The 26,716-nt window shown below is 48.2% G+C and overlaps 2 protein-coding genes across 3 annotated transcripts in view; one reads left to right on the forward strand and one right to left on the reverse strand.

Moving 5' to 3' along the window:
- TMC2 (transmembrane channel-like 2) overlaps positions 1 to 11,820 on the forward strand; it is a gene marked incomplete at its 5' end in the record, with an annotated part of 33,526 nt that extends 21,706 nt beyond the window's left edge. The window contains 5 exons of the mRNA XM_010015802.1: positions 569 to 808; positions 2,589 to 2,714; positions 8,034 to 8,112; positions 10,406 to 10,526; positions 11,567 to 11,820. Coding sequence (XP_010014104.1) covers positions 569 to 808; positions 2,589 to 2,714; positions 8,034 to 8,112; positions 10,406 to 10,526; positions 11,567 to 11,820 — 820 coding nt within the window. The remainder of the gene's footprint in view (positions 1 to 568; positions 809 to 2,588; positions 2,715 to 8,033; positions 8,113 to 10,405; positions 10,527 to 11,566) is intronic.
- Positions 11,821 to 22,750: 10,930 nt separating this feature from the next.
- Positions 22,751 to 26,695, reverse strand: RPSA (ribosomal protein SA). 2 transcript variants are annotated; one of them, XM_010015800.1, is made up of 6 exons: positions 26,489 to 26,695; positions 25,810 to 25,928; positions 24,423 to 24,668; positions 23,373 to 23,501; positions 22,984 to 23,152; positions 22,751 to 22,891 (listed from the first exon to the last, which is right to left on the reverse strand). In XM_010015800.1, the coding sequence occupies exons 1-6, from the start codon at positions 26,619 to 26,621 to the stop codon at positions 22,797 to 22,799; spliced, it is 891 nt and encodes a 296-aa protein (XP_010014102.1). In that variant the 5' UTR covers positions 26,622 to 26,695; the 3' UTR covers positions 22,751 to 22,796. The 2 variants fall into 2 exon arrangements, with proteins under 2 accessions (XP_010014102.1, XP_010014103.1); XM_010015801.1 differs by having other exon boundaries at positions 22,763 to 22,891; positions 22,980 to 23,152; positions 26,489 to 26,690.
- Positions 26,696 to 26,716: the final 21 nt, after the last annotated feature.

The following is a 26,716-nucleotide window of genomic DNA, read 5'->3' on the forward strand; positions in this document are numbered from 1 at the left end:
AGAGATCAGAAAGGGGTCTGGAGGTTCTGCAAGCATCCACATCAATGTAAGGGTGGGCACGGAGTGGCACATCCCAAAACTGCCTCAACCAAGGGCAAACAGGAGCTGCTCTGCCCTGCTGCGGCAGCAGGGGAGGCAGTAGGCAACAGCACAAAGCACCCTCACCTCCTCTGGGAGTAAAGTTTCTTTTGCCATGGATTGATGACTTCTGCCTGGTCCCCTACTACAGCATCTCTGCAGATTTAAGGGGTGTCTCCATACTGGTGACATTCACCTGGCATTGCCCAAGCTATCTCCAAGAGATTTTTTTGTCACAAACTGACAAAATCTTTCATTGCAAGCACTGTGGGGTCCAAGATCTCACTGGTCCTCAATGCCTGGTTACCTTACCCTAACATGGATGCAAGCAGCTTCTCCTCCAGGAGCACAGGGGTAACACAAGCCAGCATAGTCAGGCTTCATTTGTGTGCAAACTTCACAGCATGAACACTTGTTTTCCTCCTTCTGAGAGTAAAACACCTTCCAGCCTGTCAAAACACAATACCTTTCCTTCTCCTTTCCTTTTCAGGATGGGATCCTTTTACGCACCAGGGCTCGTGGGTATAAACGTGCTGCGCTTATTAACCTCCATGTATTTTCAGTGCTGGGCTGTTATGAGTAGCAATGTCCCTCATGAACGAGTCTTCAAAGCATCCAAGTCTAATAATTTTTACATGGGACTTTTGCTGCTGATCCTGTTTCTCAGCCTCCTGCCCGTGGCTTACACCATCATGTCCCTGCCTCCCTCCTTTGACTGTGGACCATTCAGGTACTAGTGATACACCAAAAAGACCATTTTTATGCTGTAGTATGTGGGATTATGTTCATGAAGTTAGTGAAATGCCTCAATTCTCCATCTGGTTAAATCCTCACCAATGGGCTGTGCCCCACTGTGGGGTGCAAACAGTCATCTGGGAGCACTGAACCAGCTCCGAGCTCCTGGCTGCTGTTCTGCACTGGGCTTTGGAAGCTCCTCTGCTACACAATTCCTGGTGTTTTCCTGACACACACCAATGAAACCATCAGGTGACAGCAGGGGTGGGACATCAGGGTGCAGCCCCCAGTACAGAAAAGCAACACAAACAACCCTAAGGTTCTCTGGAATATTGTGGGAGCAAAACTGGTCTAAAACCTCTTTCGAAGACCTCTCACAGAGCCAAGAGCTCCCACAGCATGAGATGTGTTTTACATGGTGAATTGTGTCAAATTCAGTAAATGTAGAATAAAAATTCTATAGTAATAAATGAGAATGAAATACAATAGAATATATAATGAATAAAAATAGACAGAAATGGATAGGTCTGAGCCCAAAGAGTTGCATCTTTAGGGGAAAAAAGGAAAAATGCCTATTTTGGGTTTTAATTATGACAGAATCAGCACTTCACAGACCATTCAGTGGACTGGATTAACATGCCAATTAAGTCTAATTTGGTTGAGTAACGCCATTTCCTGGGCTTGCTGAGCCTGACTCCACAAGGAGCAAGCTTGGAACAAATTGTTCCTGTAGATACACTGCTTTAGGTTATCCACTTGCTAGTGGGGAATGACAACAGGAAGCTACAAGGCTCAGAGGAGAAGGCAAGAGACCAGAATTCCCTCAGTTCCAGAACAAGGACAGGTGTCAATGAGCAATGTGGAAAGATCTGACAAGAAACTTGCTATACACCTGCTATGGTTTGGAGATGACTAATGTGAAACAGCTATTTCAATTCCCCATCAACCCTTCAAAAGCCACTCATCCCGACTCAGGCCCTTGGTGCACTGCTCAGCTTGACTGAGAGCTCAGCTCTCCTGAGCTGCAGGCACTTGATGAAGTTGGGATAGCGTTTAGCTATTGACTCCCACCATCAGGAGAGAGTCCAACACCTTCCTGAGCAGAATCCTACAAGACCCCAGGAGGCACAAGCCTAAATATGAGGAATAGCACTAGTAGGGGTAAATTCATAACCCAAGAGATGCTGAGGAGAGAAGAAGGTTGATTACACAATCCAGCCTTTTCCAGATTTGTTCTCCTTTCACACGTAATACTCTCATCTGTTTTATCAATCCGGTTTGAAATGACTCTTTCACTGAGTTTCCTATTAAGCAATAATCACAGCTTGCTATTTTTGTCATTACTTAGCAGCTCTTCAAGTTGGCTCATCATTTCAGAAAGCTGGAATTTGCATATGGAAAGTCATCTCTATGAAAAGGCCATATTTAACAAGATATTGAATAGAAATATATGATATATCTGCAATCTGTAGATTTTTGTGCATTTTGGAGGGATAAATAGAACTCATAAAGAAGCCACATGTGGAAATAAATGTATTCACTCCAAGAGGAAGTTGGCCTAGCAAAGATTATTCTCATGATCAATGGGGGTCAAGGAGGAATTGATGGACCAATAGATAATTTCAAATGAAGGCATTTAAAAATCCTTGGTTCCCAACAACCAGCTGATGCTCTGAAAGACAGATGAAGCATGCTACTTGGCATTGTTAGATTAGGAGCTATTTTGTCCCTCCAGGACATACCTACACTCCCTAACTGGCTGTTTGTCTTTCCAGTGGAAAGAAAAGGATGTATGAAGTCATTCAAGAGACCATTGAGCTAGATTTCCCACTCTTTGTTGCCAAGATCTTCAGCTATGTGGCAAATCCAGGACTGATCATACCTGCAATTCTGCTCATGGTGTAAGTTTTCCTTGCAATATTATATGCCTGGCTGCAGGAAGGAGGTTGAAGAAAAGGGAAAAATGATGGGATGCAAGTGAGGTCTAAATAGCACTTCTGCTGAGATAACAGCCCAGATTAGGGCAGACACATGCTCGCTATCCCCTTACCTTCACCCAAAACATAGTTACCTGGTCCAATTAAACACAACTTTGCAGATGAAGCACGTGGCTGACAGGCCTCATGGATATCAAAGCTGTCACAGCTTCCCTACAAAAAACCTTCAGTAGCCAGCAGGAAGTAAAGGGACAGTCTCAGACTGATGCCTTTTGGAGAAGCAATTTCTATCACAGCTGGTGGCATTTAGAGCATTGCTAAGCCAGGGCATCCAAAAAAATTACATGTTCCAAAACTATGAAGAGGCATGGGGTTTGTTTGGGATTGGGTTTGGTTTTTTTTTTCTTTTTCCAAATAATACAGCTGGAATAACACAGCATGTGCCATAACAGCCCCCTGCACTGCTCCAGGCGTGGGGCAGAGTGGCTGGAAAGCTGCTCAGGAAAAGGAGCTGGGGGTTCTGATTGATGGAGCTGAACATGAGCAGCTTGTGCCCAGGCAGCCAAGAAGCCAACAGCGTCCTGACCTCTATCAGCACCAGTGCGGCAGCAGGGCCAGGGCAGTGACTGTCCCCCTGTGCTGGGCACTGGTGAGGCTGCACCTCGAATCCTGTGTTCAGTTCTGGGCCCCTCACTGCAAGAGAGACATTGAGGTGCTGGAGCGGGGCCAGAGAAGGGCAATGGAGCTGGTGCAGGGCCTGGAGCACAAGTGTGATGAGGAACGGCTGAGGGACCTGGGGGGTTTAGTCTGGAGAAGAGAAGGCTCAAGGGGGACCTTATCGCTCTCTACAGCTGCCTGACAGGAGGTTGCAGTGAGGTGGGGTCGGTCTCTGCTCCCAAGGAACAAGTGACAGGACAAGAGGAAACGGCCTCAAGCTGCACCAGGGGAGATTTAGATGGAGCTGAGGAACAATTCCTTGCCCAGAGGGTGCTCAGGCATTGGAACAGGCTGCCCAGGGCAGTGCTGGAGTCACCATCCCTGCAAGTGTTCACACCCCGTGTAGACGAGGCCTCAGTGACATGGGTCAGTGGTGGCCTTGGCAGTGCTGGGCAATGGTTGGACTGGAGGAGCTTAAAGGTCTTTTCCAACCTGGTTCATTCTATGGTTCTATGGAATTTTTTCAGTGCTGTCTGATCATTTCAGCTTTGAAACTACACTTAATCTCCAGCACCTTCCACTGCACTAAGACCAGGACGGTTCTTTCTTTTTTAAACATATATTTTTAGCATTGTTCTTGAGGTTTCCATAGCTATCAAAATAATGGAAGAGCTTTGACCAAATTTTATAGACAGCTCTGAACACTCCAGACTAAACAGTGGGAGACAGGAAGAGGGTTGGGGAGTGTATTACACCTGTTTGCCTGCTCTCACTCTTCTTTGGGCATCCACAGGAAATAGAGATGGGCCTCTTGGGCACTGTGACTCTTCATTTTGAATAGGTTACACTGAAGAAAATACCATTAAGTTAAATCAAATCCAAGTTCCTACATTACAAAATTTCAATAAGAAATAGCCTGAGAAAAATCCCAATCAAACTGAAAATTCCATGTCATCAGTCTACCTGCCTTGAACTACACAGCTGTGGGAAACCTGGTCCAGTGTGAGGCATCCCTGCCCATGGCAGTGGGTTGGAACTGGATGATCTTAAGGTTCTTTCCAACCCAAACCAGTCTGGGATTCGATGACAGCCAGGTCAGGGGCAGCACAAATCCAGTTTATCTGTTGAAGAAACATCTTTTATGACCCTTTCACAGTCTGAGCTATTCCCACACCACAGCCTTCCTATCTGTCCATGTCTCTTCAAGACACCATTTTGACTCTGTCCCAAATCTCTCTGCAAACTGAGTGATCCCCTCCTCCGTCCACATTACCTAAAACACCCCGTTTCCCACCCAGATACACTGTGTGGCCTTGGAGGACATTAGATATTTATGATTTCTAGTAATTCGGCTCCCAGGAGAGCCACAGCCCTAAAAAAAGTGATTGCCCCCATGGACAAGTCAGACCTACAGCCCCTTGGCAGCAGCTCTTTCATGCCCCAAGAGCATCATGGGTCTTGCAGAAGCGCTGCTCACTACGTGCACACAAACTTTTCCTGGGATAATCCCAGATGAAACCATAGATACCAGGCCAGGATGTTTCCTGAGGCTTGGGTCCTTTTCTGCTCTCAGAAACCTCTCAGTCAAGAGAATTACATTTAGTAAGTCCCCAGTTTCCTGCCTTCTCCCTGAAAGCCTTCAGCTTGTGCTGTGGTGCAGACAGGTAGACAGGGTCAAGCTGGAGCTAGTCCTTACACTGATCCCCATCCAGTTTGCCATGAGATTAAAACCAAGGAAATGCAAAAGCTTCCTTTGGTCCTGATGAGCAGATAGCCAGTAGGCACGGCAACCCTAGCTGCAACAGTGCAGCCTAGATAAAAAAGAGCCTCTACAAAGACCTATGGGTGGATCATAAGCAGACACTCTGGTGATTTTTATGGCAGACACTAAAACAATGTGGTTTCCGCTTCTATAGGCTGAATTGAGCCATTTTCTCCAGTCATGATAATAACCCTTTATTTCTTTTGAGATGAAAACCAAAATGTCTCTTCTATTTATTTCTGTTCTTGGCTTCAGAACCATCCCCAACCAATGATAGGGTCCAGTGCGTGACATGGGTGTCAAACTTGCTGGTCTATTTCTAGCTGCCCAAGGGTAAGTGGAAAAGTAAATAAAGAGCAAGAAGCAGCAGAGATATTGTGCACACAGGCACATAAGTTAATCTAGCTTGGGTAATGTGCAAGGTTTCAAGCCATGGCTTCCAGACCTTCCTGGTAAAGGCTAGAAGCATGTTACTGCATCAGGGAGGAGAAAAAGATGGAAAACTATTGCATAAACTAGAGAAGGGCAGTGACCCAGCTCTGGGGAGCAATAAAACAAGAAGGATGCCAGGGCCATAGAACATCCATGCTAAACAGCTCAAGCACAAGGGTGCATCCCCAGGCTCATTTTAGAGGCAAGTAGCTCTGAAGTACCCCAGCGGAAGTGAATGAACTCCATTTGCTAATGCTTACCCAATTTATTGGACCTGAACAACCCAGTCCAAACCTATCTGCCCACATGCAGATTCAGACTGCAGCAAAGGCATCTCCCCAGATCCCTTTTCTGGGGCACTGTCCCTTTTCCCCCACTCTCACAAGAGGGAGCAATAAATCTGCAATAAGCCAAGGACAGAGGAAGCTCAGGCTTTATCTGATGACAGAGCAGGTTTATTATAGAATAAAGCAGATTGGAAAAGACATTTAAGATCATCAAGTCCAACTGTTCCCCCAGCACTGCTAAGGCCACCACTAACCCATGTTTCATAGTGTTTGGAGAAGCACCTGATGAGTTCACACCCTTCCCATCAAGGCCCCATTAAACAAAGAGTCTGTATGGAAGGAAGATGTTGTGGTTGGAGATGATGCTGGCTGCTAACACAGAGGGCAGGAAAGGACTGAAAAAGGAATGGAAATGGATTTGCTTAGTTACTAAGTGAACCTGAGAAGGAAGCTCAGAAACAGAGTGCATGGCATCCCAGACACCTTGTAAGGGCAGATCTAGTTATCTTTATGACAACAGGGATGCTCCAGCACTTACATCCTTGCTGGACACAATATAAATAGCAGAGCAGCCCCAGAGCCATAATTCCTAGGCAATGAGTTTGATAATATAGAAGAAATAAAACTATCACATCCTTGTAGAAAACAAAATAATTTCCAAGAGGTTTTTGAGGGTCAGAGAGGCCAGATCACCAAGATCTTCTGGGTTAATACTAGGCAAAAGAAATCAAATGCTTTTCCTCTAGACAGACCCCTGCAAATAGCCTCAAGAGACGCCATCCTAAGTACCCCTTCCTGATCTCCCATCTAGAAACTGATATGCCAGTACACAGTGCCTTCCTGGGCTCAGAGTCTGGCACTCTGCTGACAAAATCCTCAAGCCTGGCTTGAGGATGCTGGGGCTGAAGCCACACAAGCAGATGTGAACTTACATCTGAAATCTTTAGTTTTTAATAGAATCATAAAATCATGGAATGGTTTTATGGAAAGGAGCTTAAAGCTCATCCAGTTCCAACCCCCTGCCGTGGGCAGGGACACCTTCCACTAGACCAGGTTGCTCTAAGCCCCTGTGTCCAACCTGGCCTTGAACACTGCCAGGGATGGGGCAGCCACAGCTTCTCTGTGAACTTACATCTGAAATCTTTAGTTTTTAATAGAATCATAAAATCATGGAATGGTTTTATGGAAAGGAGCTTAAAGCTCATCCAGTTCCAACCCCCTGCCGTGGGCAGGGACACCTTCCACTAGACCAGGTTGCTCTAAGCCCCTGTGTCCAACCTGGCCTTGAACACTGCCAGGGATGGGGCAGCCACAGCTTCTCTGAGCACCCTGTGCCAGCGCCTCAGCACCCTCACAGGGAAGAACTTCTGCCTTAGATCCAACCTGAACTTCCCCTGTTTCAGTTTGAACCCATCACCCCTTGTCCTATCGCTACAGTCACTGACGAAGAGTCACTCTCTGGATCACCTTTCAGCTCCCTCAAGCTTGGCTCAGTTTTCCCCTGGCTTTAGACATCCCCTTCTCTGCAGAAGAAGGAATTGAAACAAAAGCTGGTGGCTCTGCCCTGACCTGGCTTCTGCTTTCCCTCAGTTCTAGTCTCTGCTCCCTCCTGATGGCCCCTTTCCAGTATGCAGGAAGCAGCTGGTCCTGAAAAGGGAAGGAGGACTGTGCCTTGAGCAATGTGCTTTCCAGGAGAGGGTTCAGGCCCCTGCTCTGCCACCATTTTCCTGTTTTCCTAGTTTTTTCTAAGGTCCTTGTGTAACCTGCTTTGTCACCCAGGCCAGGGTTTTTCTTTCAGCCATGTGTTTTATCAGCAGACTTGGTTTTCAAGGCTGGTGCCTGGTTTCACCAGGTTTCATCAAAGGAGGCAGAGGGAGCCTGTGGCCAGCCAAGGTGGAGGCAGGAGGTCAGGATGCTCATTTTTCTTTTGCTTGAGCAGAACTCAGCTGCTGGGCTGGCTCAGTCCATCTTAGCTGACCATGCCATGGGAGATTTTTTTAAGCCTTGAGCCTCTAAAAGCAGTTTGGAGACAGCCTGTGGGAAAACTCAGTGTTAGAATATAGGCAAAAGGTTAAATCTTCCCTCCTTATGGGACTTCCTCTCTTCTCTGGCCCTACCACTACAGCAATACATCTCTTTTTGTAGCCTTGCCATCTATTACCTGAACGCTGTGGCTGAAGCATATCAGCGCGCCAATGCAGAGCTGAAGAAGAAGATGCAAATGGTAAGTATTAATCTGGCAAAGCCATCTTTGAGAAACTACCATGCACCTCCAGTCTGGTGTGCAACATGTGCTTTTAAATTGCTCTTCGCTTCTGAACATGTTAGTAACACAAGGGGGAAGACGCATTTTATGTTTGTTCAGTCCTGTCTGATGGCATTTAATGGCTAATTGTGAAAAGTAGTCACATCCTGCAATAGGCTGCTATTTCATACATGAAAACCACAGTGAGTTTTCCCCTAAACTGCACTTTCCACCTACAAAAATAAGTTCAAGTAATGTTTTGGAGCCTGAGATTTCCCAGGGACAATGATAAGCCTATCAAAACCACAGCCAGAGTCTGCACAAGCTGAAAAGCAAAGAGCCATAAATAACAGCATGGCAATAACATTCTTTACCATTGATTCTCCAAGCACTTTTCAACAAAGGCTGGTGACTGTCTCTGCCATACAGATGGGAAAAGCAAGATACAGACAGATGCAATGTCGCAAATTAGCAGGGTAGGATCTGGACCTCATTATATCCAGAACTGAGAAGGGCTGCAACAGGTAGAACACTATAAGGCAGGGACCCCTGAATTAACGTGAATGAGGTCTGGCAGCAGAATACCTGCAGCAGAAGCACAGCTCTGCTTTGACAATGTGTCTCAATGAGAAATAGCAAAGCTGTCCTGCTACCAGACCCTGCGCTGGTCTGGCAGCACCAGTCTCCTCCAGTGCTTTACTGGTGGATCTCTAACCCTGTGCTGTTTTGTACTACATACATGTGGCCAAAGTGCCAAGTCTTGCATCAGGAAGACATGATGCCACCAAAGGACTGGTATCAAACATTTAACCAGTACAGGGCAGGATGTGAGCCAAGGAAGCAATGACACATAGAATCATAGAACCAACCAGGTTGGAAAAGACCTTCCAGCTCCTCCAGTCCAACCATTGCCCAGCACTGCCAAGGCCACCACTGACCCATGTCACTGAGGCCTCGTCTACACGGGGGGCGAGCACTTGCAGGGATGGTGACTCCAGCACTGCCCTGGGCAGCCTGTTCCAATGCCTGAGCACCCTCTGGGGAAGGAATTGTTCCTCAGCTCCATCTAAATCTCCCCTGGTGCAGCTTGAGGCCATTTCCTCTTGTCCTATCACTCATTACTTTGAAGAAGAGCAACACATTACATAAAGCAGAGATTGGTGCAACATTAAAAGGGAGGATGTCAGCACTGAGAAATGAGACTCCGTAAATTACATCCAAACACTCAAATTCAGAACCATCAGTTTCTAAATAGTTCACATGCTCATGCACTTGGCTTAAAATAAGGGCTTGGTGCACAAGGCATCCTCAAGTATTGCAGGAGTTGAACATGTGTTACGGCACACTTAGGGGCACGTAGTCTGTTTCATGCTGCACAAACCTGTTCAGATCAGGGTTTAAGGGAGCTCAAGCCACCAGGCAGGGGTCACAAAGTAGGCCCTGGTATTGCCCAAAGGAACAGCACAGTCCCCCTGCTTAGGAGCGAGGGATGGGAGCTGCCCAGTCATGGCAGGGGTGGTCAGCGGCTGGAGCCTACCACATATCCCTACGTGATGACTTGCTCAGCTCAGAGGAATCTGCTGCAGCTGCCCCTAAATTCTGGGAGATTTGCCAAACGGCTGTAGCAAGGCCACAATCACCACCTTGCATTCCATGGCTCCAGCACACAACTCTCTCCATTGGCGGAGCACCTTTCTGGGAGGGGAGATGGAACTGGAGCTGATGCCATCCACACTTTCTCACTGCATAAGAGAGAGCAGCCTCTCCCTTCCCCATACAGAATCCCTAGTGTGTCCTGAGCAGAAACAGCCCCTGGGGTATTTTCCTTCCTCTGCCATCCAGAAGGAAATCTTTTGAAGACCTAATTGTATACAGAAAAAAACAATGGCATCCTATCCCCACGCTGCTGTGCCTTCCTCCTCTTCCTCTGGCATTTATCACTCCCTTCCAAGAGGTACATCTAAATAAAGCAGGGAGAGCAGACTGGCAGTTCCAGAAGCACACAGCCTGGCACCCCTACATCATGTTGTCAGCAAGTGCTCTGCCCCAACAGCAGCAGAGACATTGCTTCCCAGGCTCTCAGTCCTGCCCAGACCTACTTTCTTTCCATAAAGCCTTTGGACTGCAGACCAAGATTCAGAACCTTAAACTTGGCAAAGGGATTGCATTCATACCAACACACACTTAGCCGGGCCAACCACGGTGCCAGGCTGCCATTTCACAGATTACATCTGCAGTTTCAAACTAAACCCAATGTTCTTTATTGCTGCAGCAACGTGAAGAGGAGAAGAACAAGAGAAACAACAAAGCCAGCACTAATCCCATGATGCAAGATCTGGAGGATCTATTTACACCAAGTACAAAGAATGAAAGTCACCCCAAGCAAGCAGAAGGTAAAAACTAAACACACACCCCCAACACTCCTGAAAATGCTCCTATTGACACCAGACAGACTAAGGATTGAGAAACTGAAATGACACGCATTCGTAAGGGATGGGATAAGTATAACTAGCACAGACTGTGTCACCTTACAGAGTCCACCTAGGAAGGGCAAGTTTTTAGACTGGATTATGTCTCACACAGGCTTTTCACAGTGTGGGAACTGTGATCCAAAGTTATGATTCATATTTCAGCTATAAACCATGCCGGTCATGGAACCAACAATTTATTCTAGGAACAATACTGGAATTCCAGTGCTGCTTCTGGGCTGATGAGTTGAGCCAGGCACAGACTTGTCTCCAAATTGAGGTTTTCATTGAAGAATCCATTAGGAATGAGTCAGAAGCTTTTTACAGGACTGTGTTGGTCTTAGAGCAAGTAAGTGCTGTAAGCTGTGCTGTAGGGGTCTGTGGCTGGGCAGAAAGTTGCAGGAGGAGGCATTGGCACCAGGGTTTGGGCACTCTCAAGGAAGACAGATCCTCCAGGCATGGTCTGAACCAGCCATTTCCTGACCCAGAGCCTCTTGCTCTCATCTGTGAGAAACAGTACAACACATGGGCTGTTTCTTGGAGAGGCCAAGGCAAGCTGCAAAGTTCAGGTCAAGCCAATACAGATTCCCCTCAGAGAAGACCCAGGGTACTCATTTAAATGGAAATAGTGCTGGCAGCATTGTGGGTGCCTTGGAAGTAAAGACTAAAACCAGCAATTGCCCATGATCACCATGTGGCTAGAGGTGTGCCAGCAGGGCTGGTAGGACTGTCATGTCTTATAAATGCATCAGCAAGAACCTGCAGAGAGGGCTCGGGCAGCACAGACACATGCTGGCTCTTGGCCAGGGGCTAACGGTCTTAGTTATGGTTTCTTCACTCAGACACTCAAACACAAATCCCCAGACACTGGAGTTATTGCCCGTAGGAGAAGCAGCAGCCACCGGGAAGAGGAAGAAAGGCAGCGCTTGCTCTCAAGAAAATAACATCCATAATCTTTTCTCTAGACAAGAAAAGAGAGTCTCCTCATGGAAACAGCCCTGCTGGGACACAAGGCAAAGCAGCAGTCCTGGGTGGCAACCCCATGCCTGGTGGGAGAGGAGCAGCGTTCACCCCACCACCCCATGTGTTGGTGACACAGCCGCTGACACTGGGGGTCCGCACACCTTACCCTGGCCAGCACAGGCCAAGGGGGCACCCACTGGGACCAGTCCCTGGGAGGGGGAGAGGGCAGCCACGCTACCCATATGCTGCTCAATAAGCTCAGCAATGGTCCTCCTGTTTGACATGAAAACAGAGGTGCTGCATGAACTGCTGTAGTTTTAGTAGGAAAGGATTACTCTATGTTGGTCATCCACTTGTGACCATCTGTTTCCCTCTAACACTAAACCAGCTTTGCTTGGAAGTTTAATAGCACTTCGGAGTTGTAACCCCCAAAGGCTGTGCTGATTCTGAGCACAAAGGAAATGGGAGGAGGCCAGGATGAAAATCAGCTGTGGCACTGCTAAACTACTACACACGGAACATAGGCCTTTGGCCACTAACAGCAGCACAGTGAGTTCACTTGGTGGTGCAAGTGCTTGGAGTCCTTTCAAAGGCTTCTTCAGTTAATAAAAGTAGTGTGAGTTCACCTGTCATCTCAACAAAGGGTGTTGGGTTCTTTTGCTGTCCCCTCTGCCTGAGGAATTAAGTATATATGAGTGAGTGTCTGTGTCCAGACATGTCCAGCTGCATGGCAGCCACTACTAGGAGTGGAGGACTCCTGCTAGACCAGCAGAGGAAGAGGTTTTGTCAGCAGCATTTTGTCCTTCGTGACTGCTTTCCTCTAGTCTACCACCTCCAAACTCTCATCTTTTTGTTCCAAGCCCACTGTGTACCTCACTACTGCTTTCTACAGATTCCTCCTTTGCTCCTCTTTTCATAGTCCATTGACAGCTTGCACCATTATTTCAATCTCTAGACAGAGAACCACAGAGTCATTATGGTTGGAAGTGACCTCTGGAGATCATCCAGTTTTACCCCCTGCCAAGGCAGAGCCACCCAGAGCAGGTCACACAGGAACGTGTCCAGGCGAGTTTGAATGTCTCCAGAGAGGGAGACTCCACAACCCCCCTGGGCAGCCTGTTCAGGGATCTGACACCCTCAGTGTAAAGAAGTTCTTCCTCATGTTGAGGTGAAACTTGTTGTGTTTCAGTTTATGGCCATTGCTCCTCATCCTGTCACTGGGCACCACTGGAAAGAGTCTGGCATCTGCCTTTGAGATACTGACCTGTATTGATGAGATCCTCCCAATTTAGTAACACCACCCAGCACAACTAAGAGACTAGAAGTGCTTTGGCCTAGTTTCTGATTCTAACCAGATAGAAATTTCTGCTGCAATTTAAGGATCACATCTTCCAGATCTACAGAACTTCCCAGGACGCCATGCAGGACTTCCCTGGGTTGATCTGCTCTTTTACATCTACAGTTTCTTCCTGTGGTTGACACAAATCCATCCTGGACAGCTTAGATCACCTATAGAATCATGGTATGGTTTTCTATGTGTTTTCCTCCATAAACATTTCTGTAACAAATAAACTCATGTTCTTCAGCAAAAACAAACCCCTAAGTATAGCCAGCAGCAATCCCACTGGATGTCTGACCCCTGGGGCGCAGCTCAAAGGCAGTTTGGCTGTTCCCAGGGCGGGGTTGCTCATTCTCCCAGCTGTGTCTCACAGAGAAGGTCCTGTCTTGCCTCTTTGCTCTGAAGCTGCTGGTGCAGCACGGTTTTGGTTTCCTTCCCTGCACCTCTGTCTGCAGAGACACCCAGCCACTGAACTGGATAAAAGTCAGACAGGAAAAGGCGTTTTTAGGGAGAAAGAAGCTGTTGTCCCCCACTCTTCTCCACACGTGTCCATAGAAAATATTGGTCAGAAAGTTGGGAGAAAGCTTTGCCAACTTGCTAATCCATAAGGACATCACAGAAATGACACAGTGCCCTGATTTCACCCCAGCCAGCCTGCCCTGCAGACTGGTATCTTAGAGAATGGTTGCATAATGAGGAACAGGATTTCCATCCTCTTAGCTCCTCATCTCACATTAAAACATGATTTGGAAAGGGGAGATGTGGCTTTGGATTTCACTCACCTCTGCAAGAAAACAGAAAGGGGCTGAAAACATGCATGTGCCTATCTATGTGCATGCACACACGGAAGAAGAGCAGAGAGTATGACTCTGTAATATTTATTTATTTGCACAAGGAATGTAAGGGCAATGAGAAACATTATGAAGAAGCCATAAAGAACTCCAGGCAGATTTAGGAGACCTGAAAAGCAGACTTAGACCAGATAAGTAACTATTCCAGGATTTGAATGCTCTCTGAATCAAGCCCCCCCAGACCTGCAATAATACTGAGCCTTACAAAGCACTTTGTCTTCTCTGGAGCACACAGCTGCCCATTAGCCAAGTAATCTTTCAAGCTTTGCTCGTCTCTAATTATTATACATTAGGTTCACTCCTTGATCACTATCTTTGGCAAGCTCAGAGGCTTCAGGATACAAGGGTGCTGGTATCAGCTAGACAATGACTTCTGCAGACTGGTGGCAACTGTCTTCCCCGACTCCAGCTCACAACAGGGCTCTCTGTTAAAGCCCAGCAGCTGTGAAAGGTGTAAAAATGTCAACCCTTGGTCTTCATATTAACCAAAAATGATTATTTGCCTCTCTGAGTTTTGAGCCTATTTAACAGTGACATCAACTGGAGGTTAAACTTCACAGACTTGTTGGAGTAGTCAGTAGCTCGAATGCTGTGTTCAAAAAGTTTTGGTAAAAACCAAGGAAATATAGATATTTCTATATATATCTATATAGAAATATATAGATAGGAATATATTCTAGCTCTACCTATATAAGAATCCTTTTGTTATTCTTCTCACTGAAATCTTGTTTTCAAACCGGCAGCTCTCATGGGCATCAGTTTTTAGTTTGCATGGCAAGACACAGCCTGGAAAGACTGAGCATCTGCTCAGTGTTACTGATGAACAGGAATATCAACAACATAGAAATGAAAACCCAAAAGGACAGTTCTGCAAAACACACGTGGCCAAACTGGGGCTGTGAAAGGGATGCCAACATGCACACTTCTCTGAGGGTCATTCAGCCATTTCTTTCATTCTGTGCTTGGCTGTGGTGTGAGACAAACTGCTTTCTGTACTCACAGTGAACAGAAAATAGTAGACACCACTAAATAGGCTTGCTCATAAAGCCAGAAAAGTGGCCCAAATATCTCATGTGTATACAAAGAATAGAGAGATTTTGCATTCAGTAGCATAATACTAAGGCCTTGGCTACTCCAAAGCAGAAAAATCAGCTTTTCACTCCAGAAGGAGAATAAGTTCCTTCCAAAATAGAACTTTGAAACAGCTGAGCTTGCATTGTCAGGTAGGTTACATGAAGCTTTACCAGGAGAGAAAGGGAACAAGCATTGCACGCCACCACTGCTGACAGGATTCTGTTCTGCTGGCCTTGCTTACTCCAGACAAGCAGCCAAGACTATCGTGTTAAACCCTCTTTCATCCTCTGCTCCTGTAGCTGGCCCTGCGTTTACATGAATCCATCTATCACACATCTGGAACCTTCACAGACTGTCAGCTCGCTCAAAACACTGAGCTACAATCTTGTGTCAAATCCACCTCCTTTCTTCTTCAAGCCCTTGGCTGTCTTGTCACACACAGCGCTACTCATGGCAGGGGGAGAAGGGTTTCCTCATACCAATCATACCAACTGATAGACCAGAGCTCTGGGGAGGGATTTCTCAGTTCATTCAAGATGCCGAGGAGGGGCATCGTCTGCACATCTAATCTAAAGAAACCTCTCGGCAGCAAAGAGGTTCCACACACCACAAGAACCACTGTAGGGACAGGGGCCACTGCCTCCAGTGCCCGCTGAGACACTTCCACCATCGGATCCAGAAAAGAAACACAACCAACAGCCATTTCCCCAGGCCCAGAGATAATTCCTGGTGATGAAGACTGATGTGTTTGCAGTTTATCCCACCCCACGAGACACACTGCTCAGCATCCCCACAGTGGCTTTCTTGCTGGTGAAGGTGCACTGAAACTCAATCTAATGTCCTGCAGGCCCCTGACTTGACCCCATCAGGCCATGGGTGCAGCAGGTTGCCCACCTTTCTGCACCCCAGCATGCTTGGACCCCTCTATAGAACCATATCAGGTGCTTTTGCTGTCACCCTAGCAGGTTGAATGGGAACCTTTAAAGCCTGACTGCACATCTCCAAACCACGTCTCTGCCAAGCAACTATGTCCTGACAACAGAAATGAAGTGCTCACCTAAAAGCTTTAAAGAGTGATCCCCCCAGTTTCAATTCATGCTGTATGCAGCGTTACCAGCTCTGCAGACTGACAGCCATGGGGATTTTCTTCTCTCCATCATGCTTTTCTTGCTGCTTGCCTAAGCCCCAAGGCAGCAGCTTGTCCTTTGACAAGTGGCAGCCCGGTTTCACTTTTGTGAGTGCTCACAAATGCACACATACAGTTTTAACTTAGGGAAAAAGGCAACTCTGAAAACCAAGGATTTCTAATACTGGCCCATTTCTCACACAAGAGAGTCATCACTGCTGAATCAGAAGCCAGCAGCATGTTTTAAATGGTCTGTACCAACACAAAGCTAATGCAGGGAGGCTTGGCTTTGCTGCAATACTTCATTTCCAATCACAGGACCCAATTCCCTGGGCCCCTTTCAATTCAGCCATTTATAGACCAGCAAAACCAGTGGTTAATAGTGTCTCAGAATCTGAAACGGGTACCATGTGGTGCTGCCCAGGAATACCCACCTTCTCCATGTGCTCAGCAAACAGAGCTCCCACATGTTGGCAGCCAGTCTGTGTATGCATGTGTCCACACAGGCACCGACATGGGTTAGTGGTGGCTCTGCCAGCGCTGGGGTAATGGTTGGACTTGATGAGCTTAAAGGTCTTTTCCAACCTGGTTCATTCTATGATTCTATGATTGATGGTAAAGCACTGAGGAGAAGGGATGTGTCTGCACTGAGCATCCTCCCACAGCAGAATGAAGGCAGAGGGAGAAGAGCCCGCAGCCACCAGGGATGGACAGACAGATGCCATTTCCCAGTAGGCAAAAACTACACATCAGCATCAAACCCCCATGGAAAGAACATACAGGCAAAAGCCACCCCGAGAGTGGCAGAGCAGCCAAGAAGGAAAGTGGCAACCACAGAGGGTCTCTCCCACCTCATAGAATCATGGAATGGTTTGGGTTGGAAAGGACCTTCAAAGCTCATCTAATCCAACCCCCTGCAATGAGCAGGGACATCTTCAACTAGATCAGGTGGCCCAGAGGCCTGGAAGGTCTCCAGGTATGGTTTATCCACCACCTCTCTGGGCAACCTGTGCCAGGGTTTTACCACCCTCATTATACAGAATTTCTTCCTCACATCCAGCCTGAATCTCCCTCTTCTAGTTCAAAACCATCACCCCTCATCCTGTCACAACAGGCCCTGCTAAAAACTCTCCACATCTTTCCTATAGGCCTCCTTTTAGATACTGAAAGGCCAGAACAAGGCTCTGGAGAGCCTTCTCTTCTCCAGGCGGAACAAGCCCAGCTCTCTCAGCCTTTCCTCACAGCAGAGCTGCTCCATCCCTCTGACCATTTTGTGTCCCTCCCCTGGCCCCTCTCCAACAGGTCCATGTCTTTCCTGTGCTGAGGACAGCAGAGCTGCATGCAGTGCTCCAGGTGGGGTCTCAGTAGAGCAGAGCAGAGAGGCAGCATCACCTCCCTGCATCTGCTGGAGACCAGACCCAGGCAGGAGGGTGATGCTGGATGTGAGAGCCCAGCTGGGCTCCCCAAAGGCTCCTGCCCAAGGGGACTGGAGTGGGATTGAGCATCATTTAACCCAGCTCACAGAGGGTTTGGCCCCAGCAGCCCTGCGCCCACCACTGCCACACAGCAGCAGTGAAAAGGCTTTGCAAGGAGACAGTGGCACGACGTTAAAGCAGGAAGGGAGGTGAGGAGAGCTCCTCTGGTGGGAACCCAGCAGCACTTGCACAGGCTGCCAGCACTGTCTCTCTGCAGACAATGTGGGAGGGGGAAAAAATAGCTTCAGCTCAGCTGAAGATGAAAGAAGAGCAACCATAGCAGCATGGCACTGTTACCTCGGTGGCTTGAGGAGGGCAAACCGTCACAGTGTGCAGACCGCGTTAGTGGGAGGTGGAACACTAATAGTAACCCTGTTCTAATAGGGATCAGCAGCTGCAGAAATATCCCAAGCTGTTGTGTCCTCCCCTTTCTCCACTCTCCCTCCCTCAAAGCAAAGCTTTTCAGGGAAACCAAGGCTTCTTCTGCAAAAGGCTGCAGGTCCAAACCTTCCTTTAACTGAGAAAGATTTCACACATATGGGACTTTGGGGGTGATTTTGAGGGGTTTTATTGCTAGCAGCAGCTGTAAATAATTTAGTGCCCAAGCAGATGTTTAGGATCTTCAAAATATGAAGGTTATTATCAGATTTCTTTAGATCAGGTAATGGGAGGGCTCAGGGGCAGCTAGAGGAGCAGGAAACAACACACAAAACAACCAGCCATCCCCAACATAGTAAACCCCGTTGCCTTCTTCATTAGCTAGAGCACTTCACTACAGTAGCTTGGGCATGGTGGTATAAACACGAAGCCATCACAGCGGCACCACTGCAGCTTGTGGGTCCCCAGCCCCAGCAGCAGCAGGGAAACAGCCCCAAGGCTGTGTGGGTTTTGCAGAAGGCCCCTGCCAACCAAGCTTTGGTTGGTTGGGCTCCCCAGGAAGCCCAGCACCTTTTGGAGGAGGAGAACAGTGCTGTTCCTTGGTCAGACAAGGGACTGGCCTGAAGCTCAGAGCCCCTGTTGCCAGGGAGCCCCCACATTTTGTTCAAGGCCAGGTTGGATGGGGCTTGGAGCAACCTGCTCTAGTGGAAGGTGTCCCTGCCTGTGTCAGGGGGTTGGGACTGAATGAGCTTTAAGGTCCTTTACAACCCAAACCAGTCTGGGATTCAATGAAACAGGTCCACAGCCACTAGTGTGGTGAGAGTGCTCTCCTCACCCCACAATAACCACTTGTCCCAAACCTACCCTGTGAGAAATACAGCCTTCCGACACAAGAGAGGTGGGAGGCGGGGTCTCCACAGCACCAAGACACATCCTGTGTAGCCACCATTAAACCTCATCTAACCAGGAATTGGTACCATGCACGAGAGTCTCTGTGGTACCAGCAACATGCTGATTGAGCAGCTGCCACAACGGATAAGCCCAACCCAGCCTCAGCAAGGAAGGAGGTGGCTGCTCTGAGCCTGGTCCCTACCCTGTATCCCTACAGCACACATCAGCCCATGGGAAATCCTCATTGATTTTATTAGCAGGAGAGCCCCAAGAGCCTCTAATCATAAAGCCACAGTCCCAGAGACAGCAGAGCCTTACAGCAGCCCTTATGTCCCAGGAAGCACATGAGCTCACGTGTGCACACCAAGTCTTTTCCCAAGCTGCAGCCAGCCAACAGATGCTCTGCTCTAACACAGCTGCCCCCTAAACAGACACAAAAAGGGAGGGTCAATCCATATCCTTGTAATAGCGGAAGATTTAACATAAAGATTAAATAAATGCAAAGGGTTGGCACCTACCTGAACAGAGCAACCTCCATCTCCCAGATCCCAGGGGAGCAGAACCATCACAGACCAACCTGTGACCACAACAGAACAGCTTGTCCCACCTGGGCGCCATGCAGACCTGATAACCTGCAACGTTGGGAACTCGCAGGATTTCATAGCACAAGCCTCAGATTTGACATCCTAATGAAGTTCCTGCTTCTCAATTCAAGGTGTGGTTCCAGAAATCCCAGTTCTCATTTTGAAACACAACCACAAACATGTTGCTTTCTCAGAAGGAAAATAAGGTTTTAAACAAAGCGCAGAACCATCCTGGAAGTCAAGAAGGAATCCAGGCCGTGCTTAAACAAACCAAATCAAGACTTAAAATCAATCTCAAAAGAGTTTCTGTTCCCAAAGGGTTGAACTATTGGAATCAGAAACACAAGCTGTGAAGCCTCCTGAAGGCACTGCTGGAGAACAACAGGCTGCCGGCAGCATTCAGACCGAGGGGGTTTGCCTCACCATGCCAAGAAGAAAAGCCAACAGCCTCCTCACTCCTACCTCACCCCGCTCCTTCTGAGCAAGGGGGAGGAGATGCTCCAGGCCCTCACCCCTGAGGTTCATAAAACCTTACCCAGCTGAGAGCAGGTATGTGGCACAAAGGAGCCTTCAGAAGCAATGCTGAGCAGGTAGTGGAGGCTTGGTTTTGTATGTGATCTTGCCTATCAAATTAGAGCCCCAAACAGCAAAATAACAAGTGGAGGAAAACAGTACATGCTCTAATTCCCTTTCTACATGTACTGCTTAATTTTTCCCTATAAAAGCAAAGCCAATGGATGCAATGAGTGGTGTACCTGTGAGCTTTGGGAGTACTAGGGACAAGCCACTCTAGAAATGCTGGAAGCAGTAAGACAGGCAGGATGGATGAGCATCTTCATCTAACAGTGCCATGTTTCTCTGCACTGAAAGTCAGCAGCATCCCACACTTGCTCCCTTAGGGAAATTAAAAGCAAGATCAAGGTTTGCAGCTGAGCGTGGAGGCAAATTTAACACCCAGACACATAGAGAAAAACAGTAGGGTTGGGTTTTTTGTCACAAAAAGTGTATTTTGATCCCTGTGAGAGGGTGACACCATCCTGCTGCACGGAAGTCAAAAGCCAGGCAAGAGGCATGGCAAGCCACAGTGGGACCAGCTCTGCTCCCACTGCAAGAAGTGGAGCCGGGCACTGAAGGTGCATCATCACCAGACCCCACAGCCAGGGGATTTGCAATGGTGTTAAGTCTCTCCTGCAGAACTAAATAGCAGCTGGGATATTTAGGAGGGTAGGCGACCTCTTTCACTGCAGAAAGCCATCTCAAAAGGCTCAGGTGTGCTTCCAAATAGCTTTTGGCCGTCCTCCCCCTCTGTCCTGCTCTCAGGCCACCAGCAGCAGTAGAAATCGGACAAACCAGGAGTAACAGCCCCATCTACTGGGATTTTAGAAATGATGCGCACCCCGGCACTTCTCAGCTGTGCAGCCCAGCACCATCATCATCCTCCCGATACCTGCCAGGTGGGAGCGATGCGCGGGGGGTTGTCTGCCCCCAGGAACCATGTTTGTTAACGTTCCTGTGCACAAGAGCAGTGACAGGCAAGTATGGTCATCCTCACCTAGTTCAGACCCAAAAGGCAAATAAAGAACCATAGAACAGTTTGGGCTGGAAGGGACCTTCGAAGCTCATCTAGTCCAACCCCCTGCAACAAGCACCATCTTCAACTAGATCAGGTTGCCCAGAACCACATCCAGCCTGGCCTGGAATGGCTCTGGGGATGGGGCATCCACCACCTCTCTGGGTAGAGTGTGGAGGTGACGGTAAAGGTAGAACAGTGTGCTACCTGCCTACAGATGAGAAGAGTGTAGCATTTTGGCAGCCTGGATTTAAGTAAACAGAGCTGAGTCCCTGAGTCTCATTAACTGAATATATTCACAGGAAGGAGGTTAAAAAAATATAAAGGGACAATGGTGAAACAGTAACAGCAATGATTCAAGGTACAGAGAGCTGAGCCCATGCCAAGTCTGGAAAGAAAGATGAGGGCAACATGTTATTTTGGGCAATCTCAGAACTGGGGAGTGCATCAGCAGCCGCTGTCCCTGATCCAGCTACAACAGCTACCCAGGGTCCCAAAGCAAACAGGCTCTCACCTTGCCAAGACACACAGCAATACATCTCCAGTGGCAGGAAGGAGCCTCCCACTGCTGGGTGCTGGAAAGAGAGACTCAGGGATGTGCCAGAAACACACATCTGAATCATGGAATGGTTTGGGTTGGAAAGGACCTTAAGAACATCCAGTTCCAACCCCCTGCCATGGGCAGGGACACCTCGCACTAGACCATGTCCCCCAAGGCTCTGTCCAACCTGGCCTTGAACACTGCCAGGGATTGAACTTACCCTGTTTCAGTCTGAACCCATCAGCCCTTGTCCTATCACTACAGTCCCTGATGAAGAGTCCCTCTCCAGCAGCCTTGTAGCCCCCTTCACACACTGGAAGCTGCTCTGAGGTCTCCACGCAGCTTCTCTTCTCCAGGCTCAACAGCCCCAATGTTCTCAGCCTGTCTTCATACAGGAGGAGGTCCAGCCCCTGCTCATCCTCGTGGCCTCCTCTGGACTTGCTCCAACAGCTCCATGTCCTTCTGATGTTGAGGACACCAGCCCTGCACACAGTGCTGCAACTGGGGTCTCACAAGAGCAGAGCAGAGGCGCAAGATCACCTTCCTCGACCTGCTGCTCGCCTGCTTTTGATGCAGCCCAGCACACAGGTGGAAGATATGTTTCTGACAAACAGAATGGGAAGAGCCCTTTCAGGGCCCAATAGTGAAGTTCTCATGTGCTTTTCAGCTAAAAGCTGTGCATTAGTTAACAACATCTTTAGCTGTCTTGCATCTAATAGGTAAGGATAATAGGAGATCAGCTTCCTTTGGCCAACAGCATAGCTAGCTTGCTTTAGGCTTTTCACTGCCAATATGTACTGTTACAGTAAAAGAAATGAGCACTGTGCTAAGGGAGAACATTCTTCATGGGTTGATTGACACGGCTGAAGGGAGAACAAGAATACAAGATCACAGCAATATGGAAAAGGGGACCCAATTTGAACCCATCTCCACCTCCAACAAACCAACCCCATTTCTCCTGGTGAAGGGTCTACCTCCCATTATTGCTATTAATCACAGAAACAATTAAAGGAAAAGAATTAAGGGGAGGGAAGAGGTGTTTGGTTTGGTTTTGGCATTCTTTTTCTGAGGAATCGGTGATACGGGTGCTACAACTGCAGTTTCATCAGGGTAACAGCTTGCAAACCAGGGCTCCCCTCCCAGTACCATGCAGCCCTCACTGGGCCACGGGATGCCCTGCAGAGTGGTGAAAGCTGGGACAGGGGCAACGAACTCATCCCCATTGGGGACGAGCCACAGTCCCCAACACCAGGGCAAAATGGCAGGTACAGACCCTCCACCACTCTTGGCCACAGACCATGCCCCACACTACCCTTTATTGCACCCACCAACCAGTTAAGAAAGCAGTATGTGGGGTGTATTAAACCAGTCTTTATTTCTCTTGCAGTACTGCAGAACTGAAGTTAGGACCACTCCGTGGCAGTGCCAACCCACTCAGTTGCCTGGGCTGTGGGAGCTGCTGACCAGTCCTCAGTGGCAGGCTGGGCACTCCAGTCCTCTGCAATTACAAAGCCAACAATTAGTACACCACAGCTCTCCCCACCTGCTGCAACACCTGCCCCACTTCCCACAGCCACCCCCCAAACTGACCTGTGGGGAACTGCTGGATGGGCACAGACGGGACCTGCACTCCCTCAGACCAATCTGCAACCTCAGGCTGAGGAGGAGCAGTGAATTCAGGAGCCGGGGCCGTCCATTCTGTCTGGAACTCCTCCTTTGTTACTGCTTTCTCAGCAGCAGCCTGCTCCTCCTTTTCAATCTGCAACGGAAGAGCACATAGCCTGAGTCTCCCAGAAACACCTCGCCACTCTCGTGGACCAGACAACAGGCACCGACTGACAGGCAATACAATGAACCAACCACTGCCTTCAAATGTGGAGTGCAGTGATGACACTGGCAAAGCCTGTCCCTGACAGCAGGTAGAGATATTGGGCAGGAGCACCATGCAAGCAAAGGCATCTCAGAGACGCATCACCTACCTCCTCAGGATCCCTGTAGAAGTACAAGTCAGGCATGACTTCCCATGGATGCTCACGGGAGATGGTGCCACGCATGCGCAGGACCTCCCGAGCCAGCATCCACCACATCAGACCCACAGAGTGGGCTCCCTGGAACAGGAGAAAGGGTGTAAGATCTGCTGCAAAGCTAAAACCTTCAAACACCGTTTCTTCTTTGAAAGAGCAAGACTTCTGTGCACCCAATCCAAGGTTCTTATTTGGCAAGAGAAAGACATTACTTGCTAATGCCCAGACTTGTGCACTTGGGGCTCAGGAAAAGGCAACTTCCTGAGTTCCCAGTGTCGTTTTCAGGTCTCTGCAGGAATCAAAGCACAGTTCAATCACCAGCACCCAAGTTTGCTGTATCCAGCACTGCCTGAAGCAAATCTTCTGCTACGGAGTTCCTACTGCTCGCTACCCAACATGAATGTTTTCCAAAAGACAGGGATTATGCTCATCACATGCTAAAATGAATACAAAACTCAGCTAAATGATCAAATCTCACACACATGCTCAGATTTGTCTTACGTAAGTTGTAGTGAACGACATCTAGATGGAGATCAAAGGCAAGTTTCCCATCTTCCTAGACTTTCAGGTGGCTTCTGGCAAGGTCATGTTTCTGAGCAGTTTCTTCAGCAGGTCTCTTTATCACAGAATGGTTTGGGTTGGAAAGGACCTTAAGATCATCCAGTTCCAACCCCTGCCATGGGCAGGTACACCTCACACTAGACCATGTCACCCAAGGTTCTGTCCAGCCTGGCCTTGAACACTGCCAGGGATGGAGCATTCATTTATTCATATTCATGGACTGTGGCAAGAATGACTACCAAACTTCACTCATTGGGCCACGAAGACCCTCATGGTGCCAGTAAAAAATCCTGCCAGGTTACTATAGCACACATCCTACACTTGAGAGTTCCTTGGCCAGAAATAGGCCTCAGCTCCAAGCTCCAACTGTGTGCAGTTCTCCTCTGCTAGCTTGCAAGAGGCCTTAACTACTGAGATATACAGCAACCCTTACACAGCCTTTACCTTGTTGTTGCAGGGAATAGCAATGTCCACGTAGCGCAGCGGGGAGTCGGTGTTGCAGAGCGCAATGGTGGGGATGTTGACGTAAGATGCCTCTGTCAGTGGCTGATGGTCAGCCCGGGGGTCTGTGACAACCAGGAGTCGTGGCTCACGGAAAGCTGCTTGGATCTGGTTTGTGAAGGTGCCAGGGGTGAAGCGTCCAGCGATAGGAGTAGCCCCAGTGGCAGCAGCAAACTTGAGAACAGCACGCTGCAAAATGGACCACAGTCAAAGTGAAGCAGGAAAACAGTGTTTCAAGCCACTCAGGTGTGAGCATGCACAAAATTGAACTGAACCGTTTGTTTCAAGCTCTGCACTCAGAATGGGACAAAATAAAAAGGATTCTGAAAATAACTCCTGGAGTTAAAAAGATCATATCCACCAGCAAAGCAGGAATTCAGGATAGAAAACCCTGTGTTCTGCTGAAGTTTGCACGGCCTACTCCATAGTCTCATAATCAGAGCATGAAAGGGGGGGAGAAAACAGCTTATAAAGGAAGCAAAGCTAGTTTTCTACCGTTATTTCTGCATCTTTTCGTTATCTAGTAACATAACGACAGGAAAAACTCAGTAGTAAATACACACAAACTGCAGTTCTTACTCACTTGCAACATCTCCTAAGGCATGTGGCAGGGCCTACTATCAAACTCCACTCACAGAGGGAGCCCCTCTCCTGGCGTTAGCGAATACCCTGCCATGCAGTTTGCTGTAGCACACTTCCGACACTTGAGAGCTCATTGGCCAAAAACTGACCTCAGCATCAAGCTTTAACAGTGTGCAGATCAATCCCACAGGAACCCAAGCTCTCCCTCTTCCACCCCATGTCATCCACAATCTCCCTAAACATTTGGGGCACCACCTACATTGATTCAAAGAAACTCAGTTTCCAGCTAAACTTCAGTGGCCAATTAAAGGTTGTGCCCCTTTACAACATTTTTTTGTGAGGAATCTAGAGAAAATCGAAAACACAGTTACTACACTTTGCTCAGGAACAGAGCAAATTATTTCCTTAGAATATTATGCATTAAGCACTTTTTGTCCCCAAAAAGCAGTGCAAATGACTCACACAATTGCAAGGGGTGAAGGGAGCACCAGGGGACTCACTAATGCACCAATAACCCAACAGGAAGTACCCAGAGGAGGATATGAAAGAAATTACCAAACACCCTAAAACTACAGAAATGAGGAGTAGGTTTCAACTGATCTAAGTTGCAAGTGCAACACAAGAAACATGCTGACAAAAAAGCAGCATTTCCAGGGCCAGATATTTGTGCTACTTTTACCATTAAACTGCCACCAGCAGGCAATGGGGCAACCAAGAGTCCAGCTCCATGACCAACACATATCCATACCTGTCCAGTATTCCTAGAGGAAATGACGCTCACATCAGCTGGGTTCTCAATGGCAACAATGGCACGGGCTGCCAGGAGGAGCTTCTCCCAGGTCCTCTTCAAATTGATGATGTAAATACCTATTGGTGACAAAAGGCTTTAGAGCAACCAGCTGATACAAGATCCTAGAACAGGATAGCACGCTCCTGCCATTAAACTTGTTGCATGGCTGTGGTTACTCCAAAATTCTGTTAGTAGAAAGCTATTCCAACGAAAATCCCCAAAATGATTTTATGCGGAAGGCTACCTATCAACATGATGGATGCAACACTTCCAGACATCTATCAGCATGAACCAGGGCCTGATATGAACTTCAATCTTTTAACGGGGTGCAGCTCAGATTGAAGAACACTGCAAACAAGTAGCAAAAATCACTACTGAGACATTAAAGCCGTTTTGTTACTATAGTCAAAACCTATCAGAAATGCCCAAATCCAGCTGTGGTTAATTTAGCAAGTTCTGAAATACGTGTTTCATTCTACTTCTCCAAATAAAGAGATTCCATGAGTGAAACACGGCTGTACCTTTCAGGCCATGGAGACGCTGCTAAAAGGCTCAAGCATTCGCGCTTTCCTCTTCCCTCAGCTGTGCCCACAGGGTCCCAGCTGCGCACCCAGGGCCACCCACCCCACGGCCTTACCATCGCTTTTCCTTTTGTAGATATACTGCTCCATCTGGAAGTCGAGGTTGGTGCCTCCCAGGTGGGTCCCGGCAGCGAGGAACTTGAGGACATCCTCCTCCTTCATCTGCAGGACATCGAGACCTCCGGACATTGCGGGTTTCCCTTTGGAAGCGACGACAGGGAACCTGCACGGAACAAGCAACGGCGCTGAGCCTTGCGGGGACCCCCCACACACACGAGGCCCCA

The sequence above is a fragment of the Nestor notabilis genome, unplaced genomic scaffold (genome assembly GCF_000696875.1).
Source record: "Nestor notabilis isolate BGI_N333 unplaced genomic scaffold, ASM69687v1 scaffold556, whole genome shotgun sequence".
NCBI classification, from domain to species: domain Eukaryota; kingdom Metazoa; phylum Chordata; class Aves; order Psittaciformes; family Psittacidae; genus Nestor; species Nestor notabilis.

Coding starts and splice junctions, on each gene's coding strand:
- RPSA (XM_010015800.1), bottom strand. CDS start 26,621: ATGTCCGGAGGTCTCGATGTCCTGCAGATGAAGGAGGAGGATGTCCTC. Junction 25,929..26,488: donor CTACAAAAGGAAAAGCGATG/GTAAGGCCGTGG, acceptor TGTCACCAATAG/GTATTTACATCATCAATTTG. Junction 23,153..23,372: donor TCTACAGGGATCCTGAGGAG/GTAGGTGATGCG, acceptor CTTCCGTTGCAG/ATTGAAAAGGAGGAGCAGGC.